The following is a 20,878-nucleotide window of genomic DNA, read 5'->3' as shown; positions in this document are numbered from 1 at the left end:
CTCTACAATCCATCATCCAACAAGCACATCTGATATTGTTACGAAACACAACCAGAGCAGGTAGCCAGAAAACACCTCCTTTTCTAGTCTTTTAGAATGTACCAGTATGTTTTGGGACGGAAATAAGCCCACATGAGGAGACAATGCCTTCCCACAAACTTTTTCAAATTATCTCACTCATCAAAGATACTGTTGCTCTTTTTTTTTCTTTTTTTTACCCCACCAGCATTAAATTCTTCTTCTTTCGCAGTTTTAGTGAACTCATCTTTAATTAAATAAATCTTATGTTTGAAGACACCATGCACATGCCTCTACGGTGATATATCCCATATGAATAGCATATAACTGAGATCAATGCAGTCGTGTGTGGAACGTATTTGACACATGATGTCTTACACCAAACTGACTTCTAGAAAAGGTAATAATTTGCTTTTGAATCTTTGGCATGGCTACCAGACTGATAAGAAAGAGCAAACTTTCTGAACAGGCGAATTTAACCAGGAAGCGGTTAAGAAAAGATATAACATGATCATACGCTATTTCTAAGCAGATCTTAATCCATATCTTAAGAGAAATTCCCCTACTTCCAACCGTTGCAAATACCCTCTCCTACCTACAGCCAACCAGAAGAGCCTTGCTAGCACCTGGCACACTTACCTAGGTGATGCCGGCAAACTTGCGCATAAAGTTTGAGTCTGGAATGATTGTCGCACTCCTCAGTGCCCCAGGGCTGGTTAAACCATTCGCTCACCAGCTCATCCGTCAGCTTTTGTGCCACAGTCTTTCCCACCCGCATAATCCCATCGCGTAGCACTTTGCAGATCGGTTTGTGCTGGCCAAGCCTACACATCTGGTGGAAAGAAGAAACACTTGTAAGTAGATGCTGAGCACCCAAAGGAGTTACGCAGAGTGGTTTGTAGCCTATGCTCTATATGAGCAGCACACTTATGGTGACTTCCTATTAAGCATAAAACCCAAAGATAATTCAACATAAGGTTGAACTGAAGGTTACAAAGCAATCCTGTAATTTAAAAGTACACAATGACCATGATTAAACAAAGAAAAAGAACACAACTTCTTTTATCTACCCCTTACTCTCTAGGTTTGGTTGGGTCTCAGTGTGCTAGGTTGCAACGGTATTAGTACTGGTACTGCACCCTCTGAAAATTTCAATCAAAGAAGGCATCTTCCCAAGCCATGCTCCCCATCCCATTCACTGCAATGGTACAGAGGCCAGTAAAGCACATGAGATTAATTCAGTGCACACTTCTACATTAAATAAAAAATATTTTTCTGCTGATTATAACAAGCTATTAGAATTGTGCTATTGCTGAACTGATATTCCAGCATCCTGTATTAAACAGTGGTTTTAGCTCTTTATAGTTTGTTCATCTCAATGATGTTTGATGAACGTCTTATGCAGCTTTTGCTTATCCAGACAAGCTATGAAAAAATATTCTGTTGATACTACTGAAACACCAACTATTACTGCATATGGCTGTATTACAGGATTAAATTTGCTTCTCATAACGAAATCAAAACCCTAACAGTATAACTCAATTAGGCACTCTTCTTGACGCTGGAAGTGCAGAAAGTCCTCAAAGAAAATAAATCTGTATACAAATAACTGTTTGAATAATAACAAATAAACTGTGGATATTTTGCAAAGAACATTCAGAAAAGCAGAAATGATGCATAAATAAGAAATAACAGAGCAATGTTTTAATTCCCAACCTCATATACAGCACTCAAGTCCCTGAAGAAAGTTTTGGCTCCATCGAGCAAGGCCTCATTTTCTGGACACACCACAATGTAGGCGACATCCCGATGGCCCCCGTATGGATCTAGCAACAGCCTCTCCCAGAATGGCAAGGAGAATGGAGAGATTGTCAGGAAGTCCTTGTCATATCCCACCAGTAAAGTTGGGATTGGAAGAGGCTCAGGAGATTCCTCGGAGCCTTAGGAACAAAAAGAGAGAAAGAGAAGATGGTGTTAAAATAACTAGCTTAACTACAGTGGGTTCTATGATGTAATAGGAGGTTGGCTCTTTTACTGAAATACTAGAAATCACTAAATCCTTGCTATATTTTATACCATACTGTAAAAATACATACTGCCCCTCCTGAGTCAATCTTGCTCACTTAGAAGAGTTTTCACTTTGTCATAACCATAACCACACCTCACCAGCACCTATTCAACCAGAAGCAGTAACATGAACACAATAAAATCTGATTTTATGGAGCAGCCTCCAGCTGGTGGTGCAAAATTACTGAATAAAATGGTTAGCAAAAAAATTATTCCCAGGGCAGACAGTAGTGAGCAAAGTTATCCTAATTCAAACAATTGTTTTCTGCTCCTCTCCATACTGAGGCACTTGCTGTCACAGCTCAGAGGACTACCACCAAGTTCAGCATGGTATCTTCCAGTCACTGCTCATTAGAAAAAACACTACTGAAAAAATCCAAACAAAAATAAGCTGATAGTTTCTGCAGAGTATAATCCAACTTTATTAGAAAATCGACATTCAATAAAAATTGCTGAATCTGCATCAAAGGCTCTGCTACTTACATAGCAATTCTAGTTTCATACTCTGGTAACAGCTGGCAGATCCAAACTAACTCTTAAATTTACAAATGCTGGATAAAACATTAGATTAGAAATTACTAATTAGAAATACTTCTCATGAAACAAAACAGCTTTAAGACAGGAACTGCAGTTACACAAGATTGTCCTAGCCTCGAAGGGAAGTTGCAATAAATCAAACACCAGCAGAGGGAACATAAGGTACTACGGAACAGTGAGAAAACAAACCACCTAAGCAAGACTGCATCAGTTAAAACTGAAATAAGCCTCAAGCAAGAAATAACCATCTAAAGGTCAGTCGTCATCATCTGAACGTGCACATACAAAACCCATTTTGTAAAACGTATTTTTGAGAAGAAAGAATTGCAACTTGGAAACACTTTAACTGAATTATCTTAGTAAATAGGAAACCTCAGAATGAGGATAACTCCGTGCAGTTTTAGTTAGGAGGGTTTGAGCATTGGCTCAGGAACCTCCCCTTCCTTTATTATTTGGTACAATTTTAACAGCTTCCTCTCTCTGTGTTATGTATATACAGTGCAAGCCAAAACACAGACTCAGCTTGATCTTTACCCAGCAGCCTGCATGATGTAAATATTTATTGTCTTGAAGGATAAAACCTCCATTGCAGTATTCAAGTAGCGTATTGCAGATGTCATTTAAGACCATGAAAATCTATCCAAATAGCCTGATTATCACGTTTTTTTCCAGAACAAAGAGTGCATACATTTCTAGAAAACTATACTTTCATTTTAACTGTTAAGCATATCACACAATATACATACCATAGGTTCCTCGCCCTGCCATCTTATGGAACTGCTGCCATGTGAGTGGTCCCTGCACATGCTGGATGTTTTCCCAGGTCCTTCCTGTTCGCTTCTTCTGGATGGCATCCTGGAGAAAGGGCTGCAGTGACAGCAGCATACGCACCACATCCTGGGAGGAGAGCATGCTGATGTCCAATACTGCAAAAGACAATGGAGCTCCCATCATTTCCAGCAAGGAAAAGGAATTTATTAATATATATATATATTGTTCTGTTGTACTGCTCCTCATAGTGCCCATAAAAGCTGAATAACTCTAATTAGCTTAACCGAATTCAGTGCGGTGCTTTATGAAGCCTTCACTGAAATAAACCTGTCGTATTAGACCTTTCACATACCTTTCAATGTTAATTACCACTGCCTGTCTCTGCTTTAGCTTTGTGAACCAACACAAATTCTGAGACAATTGATATCACTATGTCTAAATGCTAAGGACAACTGAACCACCATGGTTTTCTAAGTCATTTATAAAGCTTTCAAAAACCTACTTCAATTCTAGAATGTTTTAATACATTTCATTTCTCACATAAAGACTAAATTAAATCGCTATTGTCAAGTTTCAAAGATACTTCTATAGGTAAAAGAAACCTGTTTGGATCCATACCATTACTGTGAGGCCAAGAATGTACAGTGGCACTTCTCACTAGGGCTTCATCCACTTTCCCACCAGTGGGGTTATCAACATACTGCCTGCCTTGCTCAAGGGCATTGAAGCATTCTATCCAGGAATCGTTACTGTCTGCCTGCAGTCTGTCATAACTCCAGTTCATACATGGGAGCGTCTGACGGTTATTGGAGGACATGTAATCCAAGCAGCTCAGAGATGTGAAAGGCTGCGTGTGCTGATTCTGGAGGAGGAGGAGGAGGCTCATTGGAGGTTCCTGGGTCCTTCTAGCTCCTTCTCCCATCTGAGAGATCAAGTTACTTTGACATATCATCAGTCGTCTTTCTGCAGCTTGGCCAATGTCTGAGGTCTTGCCAAAAATATCCAACTCATCCTCAATGAAGAGCCCAGAGTTGTAACCTAGTTTACGGTTCATAATAGCACTAAAGCCACAGGTGCAACGGTACTGATCCTCATTAGATGAATCCGGGATGTATAATCCAACATCTGCACCTTTAATGTTCATATTACAGGCGCATATACAACAACTATCAAAGTTACGATCTTTGAAGATGTTCAGCACAGAGTCTGAAAGAATCAACGTAACGTAGAGGCTGTGGGCTTCTGGGATTGGCTGAACAGTGGCTGGTTCCACAGAATTAAGCGGTCGTGTTGTAGAAGGGGTAGAAGCAGGTGAACCTTGATCTGTGCTGTCATATTTTACAGATCCTTGCCCACTCGCAGTCCCCCCACCTCTGGGAGTCCTTGGGGTCCTGGGAGTGCGTGGGGTAGGGACAGAGAAGCGGGGAGTTGCTGGTGATGGCAGAACTCCTGCTCCACTGTTGCTGGCCGGAGCAGTGCTATTCAGTGTCACTGGTGTGTTCATCTGAGGAGTGTTCATCTGAAGATAGTCTTGGTCAGCCAAACTCCCAACACTAGGCACATTGCTACAAGAAATATATGAAAACCAGAGTCAGATGCAACAGTCTGGTTGGTTGTGAAGACTGATTTCATCAAAACTTATTTTTACATACAGAGAGTCTGTGAAAACCCAAAGGACTCACTGTAACTGCAGTAAAGGAACACCGTCAGACACCGTGCTCATAACCTTTTATATGTGCGTCTCTTTCAACTGAAACTGTAATCCTCGCATGAACACAGCTGTTTCTTATCAGTATGATAAAATGGGATCACCTCAGGCACTTAACCCTCTTAAAGATTATTCCCATGGGATAAAACTCAAATGCTCTTTAAAAGAATCTGCAGATAAATTGTTAAGCTTTGAGGATATCCCTTAACTCTTCTAGGGAAAAACAGAAAGAATATTACTTTTTGTTATTGTTTTAAGCACAATCATCTGTAAAAACATGTACATCAGTGGAAATTAAGAAAACACTTCAGAGTCATGGAGATGCTACCTTATTTTAGAAATTATGACTCGAAACAGCTTTCAGAAGTAATACAGCACGTGGCATTTATATAAGGTATTGCTTAGTATCAGTATGCAACTGATAATAACATCTCAGGTACTACAAATGCAAATACCCATTCAAAACTACACAGTTTACAGCACAAAATGACACATTCCATTACAAACCTTCAATGAAGTAAAGCTAAGAATCGTATTTTTGGGATACCTCTTGTCATCAATGATTTTTATTACTCTTGTCATTTGCTGCCAAACTTAAGTGACCAAAGCACAGTTTGTATATTCCCCTAACAGCCACCTTCTCTCTGCAGTGACTCTTTATATCAAGTAACAGGTAATGTGAAGCCAAGCAGAACAAAAATCTTTACTTAACTCTTCCCAAGTTCATTTTTCTTGTAATGCCTTCATTACATATTAGGGCAAGGAAAAATTCTGAAGATGCACTATGTCTCTTTATAAAAGAACGAAAACAGATCTTTTTTACATGTCTATTTCTACATGTGTATTTATGGGTTATTTAAAAGGAGTACCACTGTAATGTTCTCATGTCATTAGCAACTTGAAAAGGAAAACAGTAAAAACCAGATTTCTTATAATCATTTTATTACCTTGAACTGATGTATGTCCAACTCCAAGCAAGAGAAAAAAAGGAAGAACAAAGGTCTGAAAGAGCTCTGAATCTGAAGCATACTGATTGCCTCAGACTAACAAGAAAAGATGACCTAGAAACTTTGATTGGCAATCACCACTCTGTTGGAAGCCTGCAGTGAAAACTTTTGCTCTAATTGGATTATATTGAAAACGAAAGGTTTTTTTCCCTCAACAAATACCTGAAATTAATAACCAGCTCAGGCCTGGTGAATCAGTTACTATTACGAAAGAAAACCTGAGAATTGGATTGCTCCCCAGGCACTATCAAGGCTTTACAATTTCTTTTTTGCAATTCTTCTGAGAACACTGAAGGATCCTTTGGAGCTGGAAAAGGACTGATTTAAAGGGTTTATAGACTGATTTAAAGATACAGGCTACTTTCACCAGAAAGCAGCACAGCGCAAGCAAGGAGACCTTTGTACTACACCATGCCTTTTATAAGATTTTATAAACTTAATGGTGGAAATTCTCGATAGCTTTGAAGATCCCCAGCAAATAATTTCTTCCATAAACATTATTAATTTCTGAGAACTGAGTAAGGAACACATAATTTTATGTTAAATAACAGCGATTGCTTATAGGTCACAGCACCCTGGAAAGAGATGTGACATCTTTTCTTTTGGTATTTAGAAAGAGGAAGATAAACTGCATCTCATCATTTTATTTCCCAGTTTTGCATTGGATTACAGTATCTTCCTGTACCAGAATTGCAGTTAGTTCTTCTTCTTTTATAAGAGTGCAACAGATATATACTGCCCTAACAATTTCCAGAAGATGTTCTTAATACAAATGTTCATAAAATCGCAATTTTTTACCTGACATAATTGCAGATTTGAAAGGTTTAAAACATGGCTGCAGGCCATTTTATGGTTCTTGTGCTTAGCTAAAGACTCATTGGGATTCTCAAGAGATTTAATTACCAAACTATTTGAAACATGGGAATGACAAACACTGTAATTCCCTACAACACTCTACTTACTTGTAGCCATCTCTAATGAAAGTGGCCGGTGGCAAAGGAAGTTGTTCAATTTTAGGAGGAACAGCCCAAGAAGGCCTGAAAACACAGGCATCTGGTATCTTCAGAGGTAAGAGGCACTGGCTTGGCAGTATCTTCAGTGGAGCAAATACCGAGGAGCCCACAAAAGGTTGAAATGATGGAACTTTGTGCACGTACGAAAAATCCTGTAATATCCAAGTGACATTGTTTACAACACCACAGTAAGGCTGAACTTCACGTTTACACAACTATTTTTCATTAAAACTTGTTGTACTGTTTGAACCCTCTATAATTGTATTTTTTCCCATAATTAAGCACATTCATTCATTCTACAAAATGTTCAAGAGCTGATCCTTCAAGGAAATTCAGCTGAGGCTCCTTGGTACACTAAGATACTGTACAGCTTTAACTAATGCCAGCACATAGACTACACTCATTAAGGACAAGGTACATTTGAAAAGCAAATGGTGCACTGAAATATTCCCACTATCTAACTTAAAGTGTCTACTTTATGCACTTAAGAGGTTGATCTTTTCAAGACTTCCACACTCATAATGGAGAGGTTAAGTCATATCGTGAAGAAAATTTATTTGCCTTTAAGTCATCCTTTTAGAACAACCCCCACATTGGGAATTAATATAATCCGACAAGTAACAGTGCACACTTTACACTAGCACCACTCCTAGCACTGGACAGAAATAATCAACTAAACATAATATTAAATGTGAATATAAATGAAGTTCAGTCAAACTGGACTTCCAATGACTGTTATGTTCGCTTGCAGACAATGATGACAAGAACTTGAGCCAGACTTTCTAAAGCTATGCCATGTTTCTTACTGAAGAAAAGAACTAGTCCTTTTGACGCACTACTGCAAAGTAAAAATAATTATTAAAGTAACAACAGTCTCTCAGAATTCCAGCATTTAACAGCTCATTAGATATTTCCATTTTTCCCTTACGCCTTGTACAGCATTGAGAGATGAGAAATGTGTGAATTACTATCTCCAGCTGCTGAATACTCAGCACAGGAAATCTACTTACATGTTCTCAAAATGATCAGCAATGGGTTTAGGTGCTTGTCTGCCCCACTGGTGTATATGAGCAGGTGTGACACACTTAAAAGCAGAGTAAACTGTGCTTGTTGGAGATGTTATCAGGCAGAAATAAAAAGTATAGTTCAATACTCCTAAAAGTGTTGTGAGAGAGACGGAAGTACTTCCAACAGCAATGACACCCTAAAATCTGTTCCCACTTAAAAGCTTTCTGCTGACCAAATCACAATACAGATTTTATTTCCATGGGCAAATTATTCTAGTTCACTTGGAAAACAGAATAAAACAAAGCAAGGTCTATTACAAACCTTGTTATAAACTTCAAACATCTATACTTGTATACAAATCCATAGACACACAAACTATACAAAGAGAGTGGACAACAGTAAACTCTTAAGGAACAAGGTTTTTCTCATCGTGCCTTCAAGTTATCAAGTCAGGACAGAAGGAAGAAAAGGTCCTGCAAAAACAAAGCCAACTTTCCAGGTGGCTGCCCGTCTTCAGGAGGGGGACACTACACCTCACTTCCTCACACTTCTGACTAGTCAGAGTTTGTTTCTATGCAGGGACACAATCCTCAAACACAGCAATCTTACTTCCTCCCACAGACATACCTGAATGCAGAAAGTCACCCTGTGGTTCACCTGTGCTTTACTTTCAGTCTGCCTAAGATATTCCAGAGGTGCCATGCAATTTCTCATTCACAGCTGACTAAATCATATACACTTAGGCAAAATTACGTTTCGGTATTCTTATATTGAGTTATAGCCACTTCTAGTCCATGCAACTACAAGCTCTTTGTGTGTATACCTCACTCAACAATGCCAACAACTAAAGCAAGATCTCAGCTACTTCCAGCACTCGCAGGGGTGGGGGGACTGCTGTTGAGGGAAGAAATGGCTGCAGAAACAGAAGGAGATTTGGGACAGGGTGGGCCTGAAGGAATTAGGTTATAAAATCAAGGTTAGGGAATACCAGGAAGACAGTTCTTGTGTGTATCTCCCTACTGGATATGTGTGAACAAACAAGCTTGCACTGCTGCAGACCAAGGAAAAACACACTTCTAAATTAAAAAACTCTCATCTATATGCATGGAAATATGATAATTTCTGATAAAAAAATTGGTCAAAGAAGTTAAGAAATGCAGAATGCACACAATCAGGCAGAATGATTCTAACCTACCTGTTGACCTGTGCTAAGGATGGAACAATGAAATACATATCAATGTAGACCGGGTGCTTATGTTTAGTCTTTTTATGTGATGCTATGGAAAAATGGATACATCTGGATATGTAAAGCAGGGGAGGTGAGTACTAGTACCCCACAGCAGAGTCCCCATTTAAAAATACTTCTTTACTCAGTTATACTATAGGACTCAATAGAGGAGTAACTATGTGACATTACCTGACCTGTGTTATACAGAAAGTCAGATAAGAATGGTCCCATCTGGCCTTAAAACTTGTGAAGTAACATCAGCTGAAGAAGAAACAGAGCAAGTTCAACCCCTGGGCTTTCTCAGTGATTTTCAGCCCTAACCAAAAAAGGCAACATTTCAGAGAGAAAAAGGCAGCCTTTCTACATGCATGATTTTATCCTAGCTGCATCCCCAGAGACTGGCAGCAAGGAGTGGCTATACATAAAAGATACAGAAAAATTATTTGAAGAAACAAACCATTTAAAAGCTACGTAGTCACAAGTACCATGTTTTTCAAATACGTTCACTCTTTCTGTTAGGCATAGGGCTTGTTTCATATACAATACTGTTTGTTTCCTGACTGCACTCAAAAACATTACAAACATAAAATTACACCTATTACATGAGAAGAAAAGTACCTATAGTTAAAATCAGAGAAACAATTATAAGCTCTTTTAGTAGAGAAGTTTTTGGTTGTTTTTTTTTTCCCAACTAAAGACCAATACAAACTTTTACAAATGGGAATTAGAGCCATATAAATTAGCCTGCTAGACACACTACAGGTGACTTCTTTATAAAAATCCAAACATATGAAGGTGAGATTATGAAAACACCCCATGTGTGGTATGTTACCTTAATTTCTTCAGGTTTAGGGCTACCTAATCCATCTTCCACTTCCATTTTGAACTCAGCAAGCTGTGTTGGAACCATGCTGACCATGGGACTTTCCATCATACCCAAGGTGGTTACCGTCTCTGAACTTATTCCATCTTTATAACTCATTACTGGGGAGAAGGCAGGGTGTTGTTCTAAAGAAGGTGGTGTTGGGAACATCCTTTGGAGATCTGCCACAGCTAAATATAATGAAATAATGCACCGTTAATCTTTACAATATGGATTCTCAAGAAAACCCAATAAAACAGAAGGGGTTACTCATTACTAGCTCTTATTTTGTAGGTTAAAACCTTGTAAAGATTCTATAGACTTATTACAGCTCTGACACCTGTATAACCCAAGGCTTAGAAGTTCATTCCAAGGGATACATTCCAAAAATTCCATGGGATGCTTCGCAAACTTGATGCTCAGCAGAAACAGCAAATTGGTAGACACACAACTTTAAACATATAAGCCTTTTTTAACATAAATAAGTAAATAAATATGTATATAATCTTAAAAGAAAAGATTAAGTGACACGAATGGAAAGTACACCCCGTGAACTGCCAAGGAGACAGAATAGTTTCTTCTCCCTTTAGGCTTTTGGAATTAGCATGCACTTAGCTGTGTTTTTCCACTGAAATACAATCACTCAAGTCTAATTTTGTCCATAGCAACATGACTCCTGACAAAAAAAGATAGTTACTAGCACAAACATTTCTGACTGGAAAATACTACAATACAATATTGTATACAATATAATACAATACAATATTGTGGAAATCGAAACCAATGAAACATAGTCTCAAAAACTAACTGGAAATAATAAATTAAGTGATGGAATTAAAATTAGATAGAGAATATGAGTACACACACAAAGAGCTAACAGTGTGTTTTTGTAGGATGCGACAACCACGAGTCCTGTCTCCACTTCAACTTAACAGTGCAAAGAGATGAGACAGCCAAGCTCCTGTTTAATTCTTCAGACAAAGAGAAACAGTTGGAATGGGTGAAGTGCCCCCAGAAATAGACTTCTGGTGGAAACAGCACTGAATGCTGAACCTGGAGAAGCAGAGTAAATTAGTTGGCAATGGCTTATTCCTACTTGTTTTCTTCTTTCTTTCTCAGTTTTATTGTGAATTTAGACTTGAAAACAACTTAGTGTTGTCCTGATAAAGGATTAGTAAATGTTGAAAACAACTTCAATGAAATGGAAAAAAACATTTTCCATTTGGTGCTAGTATGAAGTATAATCTTAAAGATGCCACTTGGATTAAGTGTTGCCTCTGTTTCTCAAAGAGAAGTGTGCTTCAGGAGGCAGAGAAATGGGACAGGAAAAAAGGGTTAAAACACAGTGTATTCAGTAGGACTTTACTATGGTGTATAACGCATTTCATTTCCCTGCAGATACTGCTGTGACTGGACAGTTGGTATCAAGGGAAGAGAGCTACAGAACAGAAGTGGAGTGTATCTATTGAACTTATTTCACGCAGTTCTATAGTATATATTTCGCTCATATTCGAGCCCCAGTTAGCAAAATTCTGCAGTGCAGAGTCATAAAAGAAGTTTAATTACAAAAAATCCCCAAACCCTACAGCAACAGGCGAACTATCATCATTCACTTTCATATGTGTCATGCTTGAAAAAGCTTTGCATATTTTAAAAAGCTATGGATCAACTAAACCTGTCAAAATCCAATCTCTGTATACTCCAGACTTGTACATTTGAGTAAATCAGCACAGCTTTTATGGGTGCATAAAACTCTGACTCATCTCCTTCACACTGTTGTTTTTTTTTTTCCCTCAAAGATTAAGTTAATGAGAAAGCATTAAAGAATGATTTGCAGAGAGATTTGATTTCTGCTTGTAGAGGCCACAATAATCAAGCATTCTTCTTTCTGGCTGCTAAGTAATTCATAATTCATTATCTGACCAGCTAGTATCACACCAGAAATTCTCATCTTCCTCTTCCTGCCTATGCAAATACTTTATATATAGAAATCTCAGGAGAAATGCTATCTATGTAAATAATGCAAGAAAACCCAAACACCTCAAGAGAGTAAAATCTATAATTTTAAAAAGGCTTTGGCACAGTCCTCCCAGAAGAGCCCTATTGTTTTAATTTGTATAATACTTTTTAGTATACAGTCCTATTTCAGCATCCCCTGCACTCACCCTGGTTTGCTACATGTGCAGCACCTGCACAAGAATCATTTCTACCATAAACGTCCCCAAGAGGTTCACAATGTGCCATCAGTTAGGAGCCAGAACTTGTACTGTACTCTAGGTTCCTCCATACCTAAATTAAATCCTGAAGGTGATTTTAGTCTGAATTCATTCTACATCAAATGCATACCATATGCAAGTCACACCTTTACATTCTGAATAACTGTAAAAGGAATGATTTATGCTAAAAGGTGAGGTACTGCCGTAAACAAATAAATGTGATTAAACATTGGTTTGATAATAGAAGGGTAGTTTTTAAATGTAGATTTTTAACAGCTCCCTTCTGTGTCTGTATTATAAGACAACAGTGTTGGAAGCAGAGCGCCTGAAATCTTTGTAGGCACATTAAAAACGTATGTCTATAGTACAATCCAGAGTTCCCATTAGAATACTCTTACCCTATTTTACTATTAGCATCCAGCAATCACAGAACAAAAATAAGCACAATTGCTCTGAGTTCGGATTAAGTGACACATCAAACCTCCTACAAAAAAGGTAACGTAGCTAATCAGAAGATTTTAACTAGCAACAAAGTGGTAATCAGTTGCTGCTACTTACTTGGTGGGTAAGGTACTGCTGTTCTACCATCCTTCCCCACTGGGCGCTCCTCAGACCCCACTGCAGGCATTTTTGATGACCGAAGAGCTGGTGATACAGCCTAAAAGCAGAATAATTACATACCACACTAAGAAAACATACGAAATAGTAGAAATCAAAAGCTATTTAAAACTGAAAACTCTCTGAATGAGATTTAATAAAAAACATCTTAAGTGCAGTTTCTGTGAAACGACAGAGCAGGAAGAAGTGGTAAATAAGCTGATGTACTCAGAAAGTAATGCCAAGAACCAGACGTTGTAGACTTAAGCCTTGTTATCTATTATCTACTACCAGTCAATTTAGGATCCCGCTTTGTAACATTATGCCCGTATTAGATTAAGCTTATAAAGCATCCTTATTACTTTTTCTTCTGGTAATTGATTTAAACCTGCTTTTCCCTATATATTTCCTGATCTTCCTTTTGTATCTCCTTATTTCCTTCCTCTTTGCAAAGCATAAGCTGCTTACAGGCATAGAAAGGAACATGCTTCCAAGAGTTACTTCCATAAAGTTGAATTTATTTTGATTTGGGCAGATTCTCAAACAAGGTAAAGAACAAATCATCAGATAATGAAACTAGGATCTTTTCCACAGCTCTAAAAAACACAAAATACTGACAAAAATTGAAGATACTAAACTAGATTTAATGCAGTTAAGAGGCAACCACATGGCATTACCTCAGGAAGCAATCTTATAGCTTGTCTCTGCATGCCTATGACAGTAAGTTAGCTGTGTTTTCCTCAGAGTATACTGGTTACCCACTGGTTTCCAGTGACTGGAAAACCATAATATGAGACAAGCTTTGATATTACCTAAGAGATCTTCCAATACTTCCAAACTGTATACAACCATTTATCTTCTTTATAGAATCTCCTTAAAGGATTCCTCTGCTTGCTTTCAATTCTTCCTGGTTAAAAAAACAAGAAGCTTGCCTGCCTGGAAACAGTCTCTCCTATAATAGATATTACCTCTAATAGAGAGGTAACTGCTCCACACTAGGATTGCAGCATCCTTCTGCCTTTTTATTTTTCCTTTTGTCAGGATTTAAGTCTACAGAACACTCAATCAAACAAAGACTTACACCAAGCTCATCTTCATCTGAATTATCAAAGATATTATCTAGATCATGCAGTGATGGTGCGAGATCTGTCACCTGTGTGAGGCTACCAGAGCCTACTCGGCCTGCAGCATTGTCTTGTCGGGTATCTATCAGGAAGAAAGGAAATAATCAGTGAAAAACAAGAGCAAATTTTAAATCTCACTCTAAATAGAGAAGAACCAAGAACCACTGATGACCCTTTTCTATAACATAGCCTACAAATTGCTTTGCAGCGAGTTTTAAGCAATGACAAAGAATCAACTGGGAAGAGCTACAAGTGTAGCTACTGTTGAGCCTTATTGTTCAAAAAAATATTATATAACAATATAAAAAGGACAAGTAGAATCAAACTCCACATCAGAAACTGCTGGTAACTCTCATGTTACAGTGTATCATTTTTTCCTTTGAGATTTTACGGTGTACCTTTGAGTATTTTTTGCTTTACAGAGTGCTTTTACTTACCAGCCTTAGGAGCAGAACTGAAAATAGACATGGCATCTTTTCCATCAGGAACTGGTGTAGAATGACCTGTTGCGGGGATTTCCTTGGTTCCAATTCCATCTTCTGACTATACAAAAATGCCAAGATTTTTTTAATGGATGTTAATTTCATCTATGTAAGAGCAAATGTCCTACTGTTTTTCCTATATCAAGCTAAACTCAGAGCTCTCAGTTCAGTATTTTATGAAGCACAGGACATTTTAAGAAGGGAAAGGAACACACTGATCTGCTGTTTATATGCATATCAAGAAAAACATAATGTAGCATTTAGTATGATGTACAAAGGACTCCATACACATCACTTTAATTCAACAGGCAGTATAGGTATTTAGCCCCCCCAATTTCACTAGAAAAAACATCTTCTAGAATATTAAGCAGGAACAAATGAGTGCGTAGCCAGAGAATGAAACAGCTCCATAGTGGACAAGACATATAAGAAATATCATGTTTATGGGCCAGGTGATGGCCAGTGAATGGTGATGACATTGTTTTGGAAGATGACCTCTAAGGAAACATTCAAACCGCTATAAATCCCCATCACAAATCCTCTCAGTAAAAGGCTAAACTAATTTTGGACAAGGCAAGAAAGATGGATTTGGTTTGGGGAGATTTAAGCTTTACAGTGAAGTTATATATCAAGCTGAAGAAAGTAAGAAAAACACCTTTTTGCCTCTACAAGTGAATATAAGGCTTGAAGCATTTTACTTCTTGCCTTCAATCTAGAACACACTGCTGGTCAAGCTGAATATATACAAAGAGGATATGTCTTGCTGAGAGCTGCAGGACATATACTGCGCTATATTACTATTATCTCAACAAGAACATTAATGATAAAGACTCTGAATTTCCATGTTACCTTGTTCTTTTTCAGCAGATCTTTTTCAGCCACAAGTTTGCATTTTTTATTGCCAGTGAAGCTGTACTTTATATCACCATCTTCAAAAGTGTAAGGATCACTAGCATCTCCCAAACCTTCTCCTGGCTGTTGTATTAGAGGCAAGGGGTCAAGATAGCTCAGTGTCTGCACTGGTTTCTGTTCTCCCAAAATCTTAAACCGTTTATTAGGTTGTGCTAAGAGCCTGAAAGCAAAAATAAGCAAGTAAACAAATCCATCATGAAACAAAACACGTATATCTTTTATAGAAGAGAAAAATAACAACTCTTAAGACCTGTAGCTGTCACATACATATACAGCCTATGTCTCACTCCTCGATAGAGCAAGAATACATTCTTCCTCAAATAAGGGATGCATTTGCCTAAGTTCAGTATTAAATGTTGCACTGTATCAAGAACTTTTACTGATCAAAGGACAATGAGAAAATAGTAAAATCTGTCACTAAATCAAAATACACATAACCTTTTTAGCCTATGGAGCTCCACAGTAATTACCAAAATTAACACTGTCATAATCCAAAAAGATTACCTCAATCGATTTTAGCTTAATTTTTTTCATTAAATTCTCTTTGCTGCACTTTTTTTTTCTTTTTTTTCTTTTCCATTGTCAAAATACAGAAGTAATTTTAAGCCTGTAGAAAATCAATTCAAATTCTCAGCCTAAAGTTGACGTGAAATATCTTCACACACTGTGTCCAGGCCTGGGGCCCCCAGCACAAAAAAGATGCAGAGCTCTTGGAACGAGTCTAGAGGAGTGCCACTAAGATGATCAGAGGGCTGGAGCACCTCTCCTATGAAGAAAGGCTGAGGGAACTGCCCTGCTCAACTCTCTGTAGTGACCTGCTTAAGCAGCAGGGTTGGTCTTGATAATCTCCAGTGGTCCCTCCTTAACCTTGTGATTCTGTGCACAGTAAGGCTCCTACCCAGCTCAAAGACAAGGTACTGGCTTCACAACATTGGTGCCACTATAAAAATAAAAAAGTTAAGAAAAAAACAGTAGCACATTTCTACTTAGGTAGTGTTAAATCCTGCATACACCATCTTTGATGCTACAGGGATTTCTGTAGTAAGTTCTATCTCCTACACTCACATCATCCCTCAGGTTTTGACAGGACAAGTGAATTCGAAGCTCACAATTGAAACAAGAATTTAATAAAAACACCATTCAGGCCAATTTGCATTCTTACCTTTTCAGTGCAGTGCTGCCTGAGTTCACTTCTTTCTTGGTATCATCTCTTTCACATGGAAGACCTGGAGGCCTGAATTCTGGATCAGCACTTGACGGGACGCTATAGGTCCTCCACATATCTAGTGACTCATTGTTTTGAATTATCCCACAATATAATGCTGTCTCACTAACCTCTGCCATCAGAGGTAGCCTCTGTCCAACAAGAACTGTCCTCTCATCTAAGCTAGGCAATGGCTGAAGCTCCAGCCCACTGCCATAGAGTGCTGGGTTTACAGGTACAGAAGGTGGGTCCAGATTCTCTGCTTCCTGACCTCTTGGCTGGGGGCTAAGTGTGGGAGGCAGAGGGGAAGAAGGGGAATGGGGTGAATCCATAGGATTCATATTAATTTGCTTGCTTGGATTTCTAGCAGGTATAGATAGCGGCTTCTCATATTTTCTGGAATTAGCGACTTCTAAAGAGGGTTCCATTCCTGCTAATCCCAGTTTTTGCCCTGATGTGTCCTGCTCCACGCATAGCTCTTCAGTCACAGAGGGCCGATGGTGAAATGGCATCATAGGCCTTTTTTGCAGCTTCTCGCCCTTGTCCTGTCTTTCTGTTGCTTTGTGCTTTGAAGAGGCAGGAGGTGGCAATGATGAAGATGATGATGTTCCCACACTGAATCCTGGTTGATTTATCGTTGGGGGGCGACTGGAACCAGCAGCACAACGCTGTTTGAAAACCTTGTGCCTGAAAACAGAGGCAAAAGCAAGTCACTGCATGGTTTATACAATTGTCTGCTCTAATGGAAAGAAACCCAAAGAAGAGCACCAGTAAATCTTATGCTTATTTTCGGTCGTTTAAGAGATACTGGAAGCACCACATGATCTGCACCAGCCAGTGCCCAATGTTGCTGCTGTATATCTGACATATAAAATGGAGAATGGTAGTCCCTAGAAAACAGAATTCAAAGCAAACAAGATCTAATACTTATAAAAGCTTAATATTGCTTATATGGAAGGTAATGCGACAAAATAAAATAAATCAGGCTACTGCTGTTTTCATTACTCTAAAGAAATACAGCCTTTCAAGTAAAATGACTGAACCACTACTCTTTTATGCTCCGAAAACACAGATATGAATTGGTTTGGTTACATTCACCGAGGCAAAATACCACAAAATCCTTTAATTCCAGTTTCCTCCAGATAAGGGAAAAGGAAAGGAAAGGAAAAGGAAAAGGAAAAGGAAAAGGAAAAGGAAAAGGAAAAGGAAAAGGAAAAGGAAAGGAAAAGGAAAAGGAAAAGGAAAAGGAAAAGGAAAAGGAAAAGGAAAAGGAAAAGGAAAAGGAAAAGGAAAAGGAAAAGGAAAAGGAAAAGGAAAGGAAAGGAAAGGAAAAGAAAAGAAAAGAAGAAAAGAAAAGAAAAGAAAAGAAAAGAAAAGAAAAGAAAAGAAAAGAAAAGAAAAGAAAAGAAAAGAAAAGAAAAGAAAAGAAAAAAAGGCAAAACTAGTCAAAAAAATAAGCAACTAAGAATTGATGAAAAAGTATGAATAAATATTTGAAAGCATTCAAAACCAGAAATCCACTAACATGAAACCTTATTACAATGTTAAGATAAACTGTATTATCTCAAATGAAACGTACTGCTAGACTGAGAAAAACTAATTCTGCTTCTATGACTTAGTTAGGAAAACATCGAAGTTTTGAAGAGTGATTGTCAAATGGTACAAATACAACTATTTGTACTGCATCTTTTTCCTGTAACTATCTTACACTGCGTGGTGTTGTCCTGGCTTTATTTGTGTTTGCTTTATTGGTGTTACCAGGAAACATTAGAAGTTCTCTGCCACCATAGATCATCCTTAGCACAGCATCCATGTGGACCTAATGCACTAATAACTGCAGGTGTGCCTTAAGCATGTGCTTATTCTCCATCATTCACCATACCAACATGACTACAGAACTTGACACCAGACGGTCTGTTTTTCAAGACAGAAAGCTATAGAAGATTGAATTTGATGTTGAGTATCAAAGAATTCCATATATGAGATCCTATCTTCACATTTTTTTATTATTTTTTTAATAATAATTACACATTTACACAGTGCACACAACAGGCACAGTGATGACTAAGGCAGTTATACTGGTGTGACAGTGTCTGTCCAGCGTCTTCACCTACACAGAAATCACATGGCACACATTTACTGCTGTTTGAAACCACGTGAAATTGCAAATGCAGCTCAACCTGTCTTCAGACTCTGACCCCCATTTTCCACAATTGGTTCCCCAAGCTTTCCAGGCAAGGCTTGACTTCATTTTTCTATAGAGAACACTTGGCATCCTGACAAAACACTCATTTGTTCCACATTCCTGAGTATATACATATATATATTCAACAGTATGCATTCAACCAACAAATAATCAAAGTAAAAGTAAAGCTGCAGAAGAGCAACATTTTCACTTCAGGCAGCACAGGTCTTGCAGACTCAACACTCTGCCTTCCACGTGACACACAATCCCTTTGCATTCCTTTATCTCTTCTTCCACATACACAAATAAGAACCCGCTTTGTATGAAGTCAGTCACAAAGTACAGGGATGCAATCAGGCTTTCTCATTTTCTAAACAACAGCCTTCCAGTGATCAATGGAGTCCTATATTCCTAAATTTCTCTATGCAGATTTGTCTGCACATAATGCCCTGTACAGACTACTGTGACAGGTCAAACATTTAATAATTTGGTTAAACAACTGTTATGATTACCTAGAGCATTATTCTCAAGCTCGCCTCACTGTCAAAAGAAAAGGAAAAAGGAAAACCAGCTATGCCTCCATCAGCCAAAAGAGTGGCAAATCATTTCAGCCATATCATCAGCTGTTGACTATAATTCTGGCAAAGCCCCCTCTTGTAGTATTAAAATAAAACAAACAATCAAACAAGCACAATACCACAGGGGCTTGGTTAGCATGGCAGTGTTTCTATTTGAGCACAAGAATGTCATTACATCTTTGAATACTTAAATATAACTTCATTAGGTCACATCAACATTTTTACAAGTCTAATAAATAGATGGTGACCTCAGGAATTAACCATTTCAGTAGAAATTGTTTCACAGGAATGTTCCAGCAGAAGCCATTTTTTCTGGCCATCTCCAGCACCTCTGATAATTCTACAAATCAATTAGTAGAAGTGGTGCTGCTGGTTTGTCTCTTCTATGCGAGTAGCACAGAAACTTCCAGTGTTCAAAAATGACAGATAATTGAATAAACTTCTAAAGTGCTCCTTTACTGTGCTCTCTTTTCTTTTTCATCCTCTCACAGAGGTGACCATGCTGCAAAGCTGCTCTTTTGTCTCGGTGCCTTTTTGGTGTGATTGAAAATGATTTTTTTGCCTTTTTCCAAACGAATTCCTCAATCAGGATGCAGTGAAACTCAGGCAAGATGCAAACTCTTTCACTGATCTGTACCAGATGTTTATTAATTCTGAACCAACTCTGCATAAGTTGCCATTTGAGCTTCTGCTCCTCTTCATCATAATTTTAGCACTCCAAATCTTGGAGCTTTGAAGCTCACATCTCCAAAAAGCCTGAAGGATGGGCTGATTACAAATGAGAAATGTTTGAGTGATTCTAGACCTTGGCTCTTTAATCTGAGACCATTTTTCCACTTAAGTTGCCTGCGACAAGTAGACAATGATAAGAGATGCTTGTTAATCACCTGAATGTGATTGATTTGCACAGTTTTAGAGTTTCCTCTTTTCTCAGCTAAACTGCAACCGGCTTCTTAAAGGGCACCTCAATCTGAACTGAACTCTCTCAGCATGTGAAATGTTTCCTGTCTGTGAAGCTCACCTGGAACAAGAACAACTGACTCTTTGGGCTGGATCCACAAAATCCCAAGAAACAGTATTGTTAGGAACTTCCACTTCCAGATTTGCAGTTGTAATTTGATTCCTCCTAAGGAATAAACAATTGCTGTAGTGATTATTACACTGTGTAAAACAAAACTTTAAATAAACAAGCATGCATAAATTCACATATGTTGATCTCAAATAAAATTCTTATCTGCTACTTTACCTTTGAAATATAATTCTTTATTTAACAGTATTTCCCTCTAATACACCTAAAACTTATATGGGAGGACGGTACCAGCTCTGTGTCAGATAAATGTTTGTCTGGGGTTTGAGAACAG

General features: G+C 38.2%; 1 protein-coding gene across 3 annotated transcripts in view; it reads right to left on the bottom strand.

The window, feature by feature from the left end:
- MED13L (mediator complex subunit 13L) overlaps window positions 1–20,878 on the bottom strand; it is a 164,263-nt gene that overhangs the window by 22,490 nt on the left and 120,895 nt on the right. For all 3 annotated transcript variants that reach the window (XR_001558545.2, XM_015878154.2, XM_015878156.2), the window contains 12 exons: window positions 20,539–20,643; window positions 16,713–17,441; window positions 15,488–15,710; window positions 14,594–14,699; window positions 14,114–14,238; window positions 12,994–13,093; window positions 10,190–10,410; window positions 7,071–7,273; window positions 4,012–4,958; window positions 3,369–3,548; window positions 1,735–1,958; window positions 658–850 (listed from right to left, as the gene is read on the bottom strand). Coding sequence is in view for 2 of the 3 variants with exons in the window: in XM_015878154.2 (XP_015733640.1) it covers window positions 658–850; window positions 1,735–1,958; window positions 3,369–3,548; window positions 4,012–4,958; window positions 7,071–7,273; window positions 10,190–10,410; window positions 12,994–13,093; window positions 14,114–14,238; window positions 14,594–14,699; window positions 15,488–15,710; window positions 16,713–17,441; window positions 20,539–20,643 (3,356 nt within the window). In the remaining variant the exon portion in view is untranslated. The remainder of the gene's footprint in view (window positions 1–657; window positions 851–1,734; window positions 1,959–3,368; window positions 3,549–4,011; window positions 4,959–7,070; window positions 7,274–10,189; window positions 10,411–12,993; window positions 13,094–14,113; window positions 14,239–14,593; window positions 14,700–15,487; window positions 15,711–16,712; window positions 17,442–20,538; window positions 20,644–20,878) is intronic.

This window comes from Coturnix japonica, chromosome 15, assembly GCF_001577835.2.
Source record: "Coturnix japonica isolate 7356 chromosome 15, Coturnix japonica 2.1, whole genome shotgun sequence".
Taxonomy (NCBI): domain Eukaryota; kingdom Metazoa; phylum Chordata; class Aves; order Galliformes; family Phasianidae; genus Coturnix; species Coturnix japonica.
This window is presented reverse-complemented; position numbering and strand designations above follow the sequence as displayed.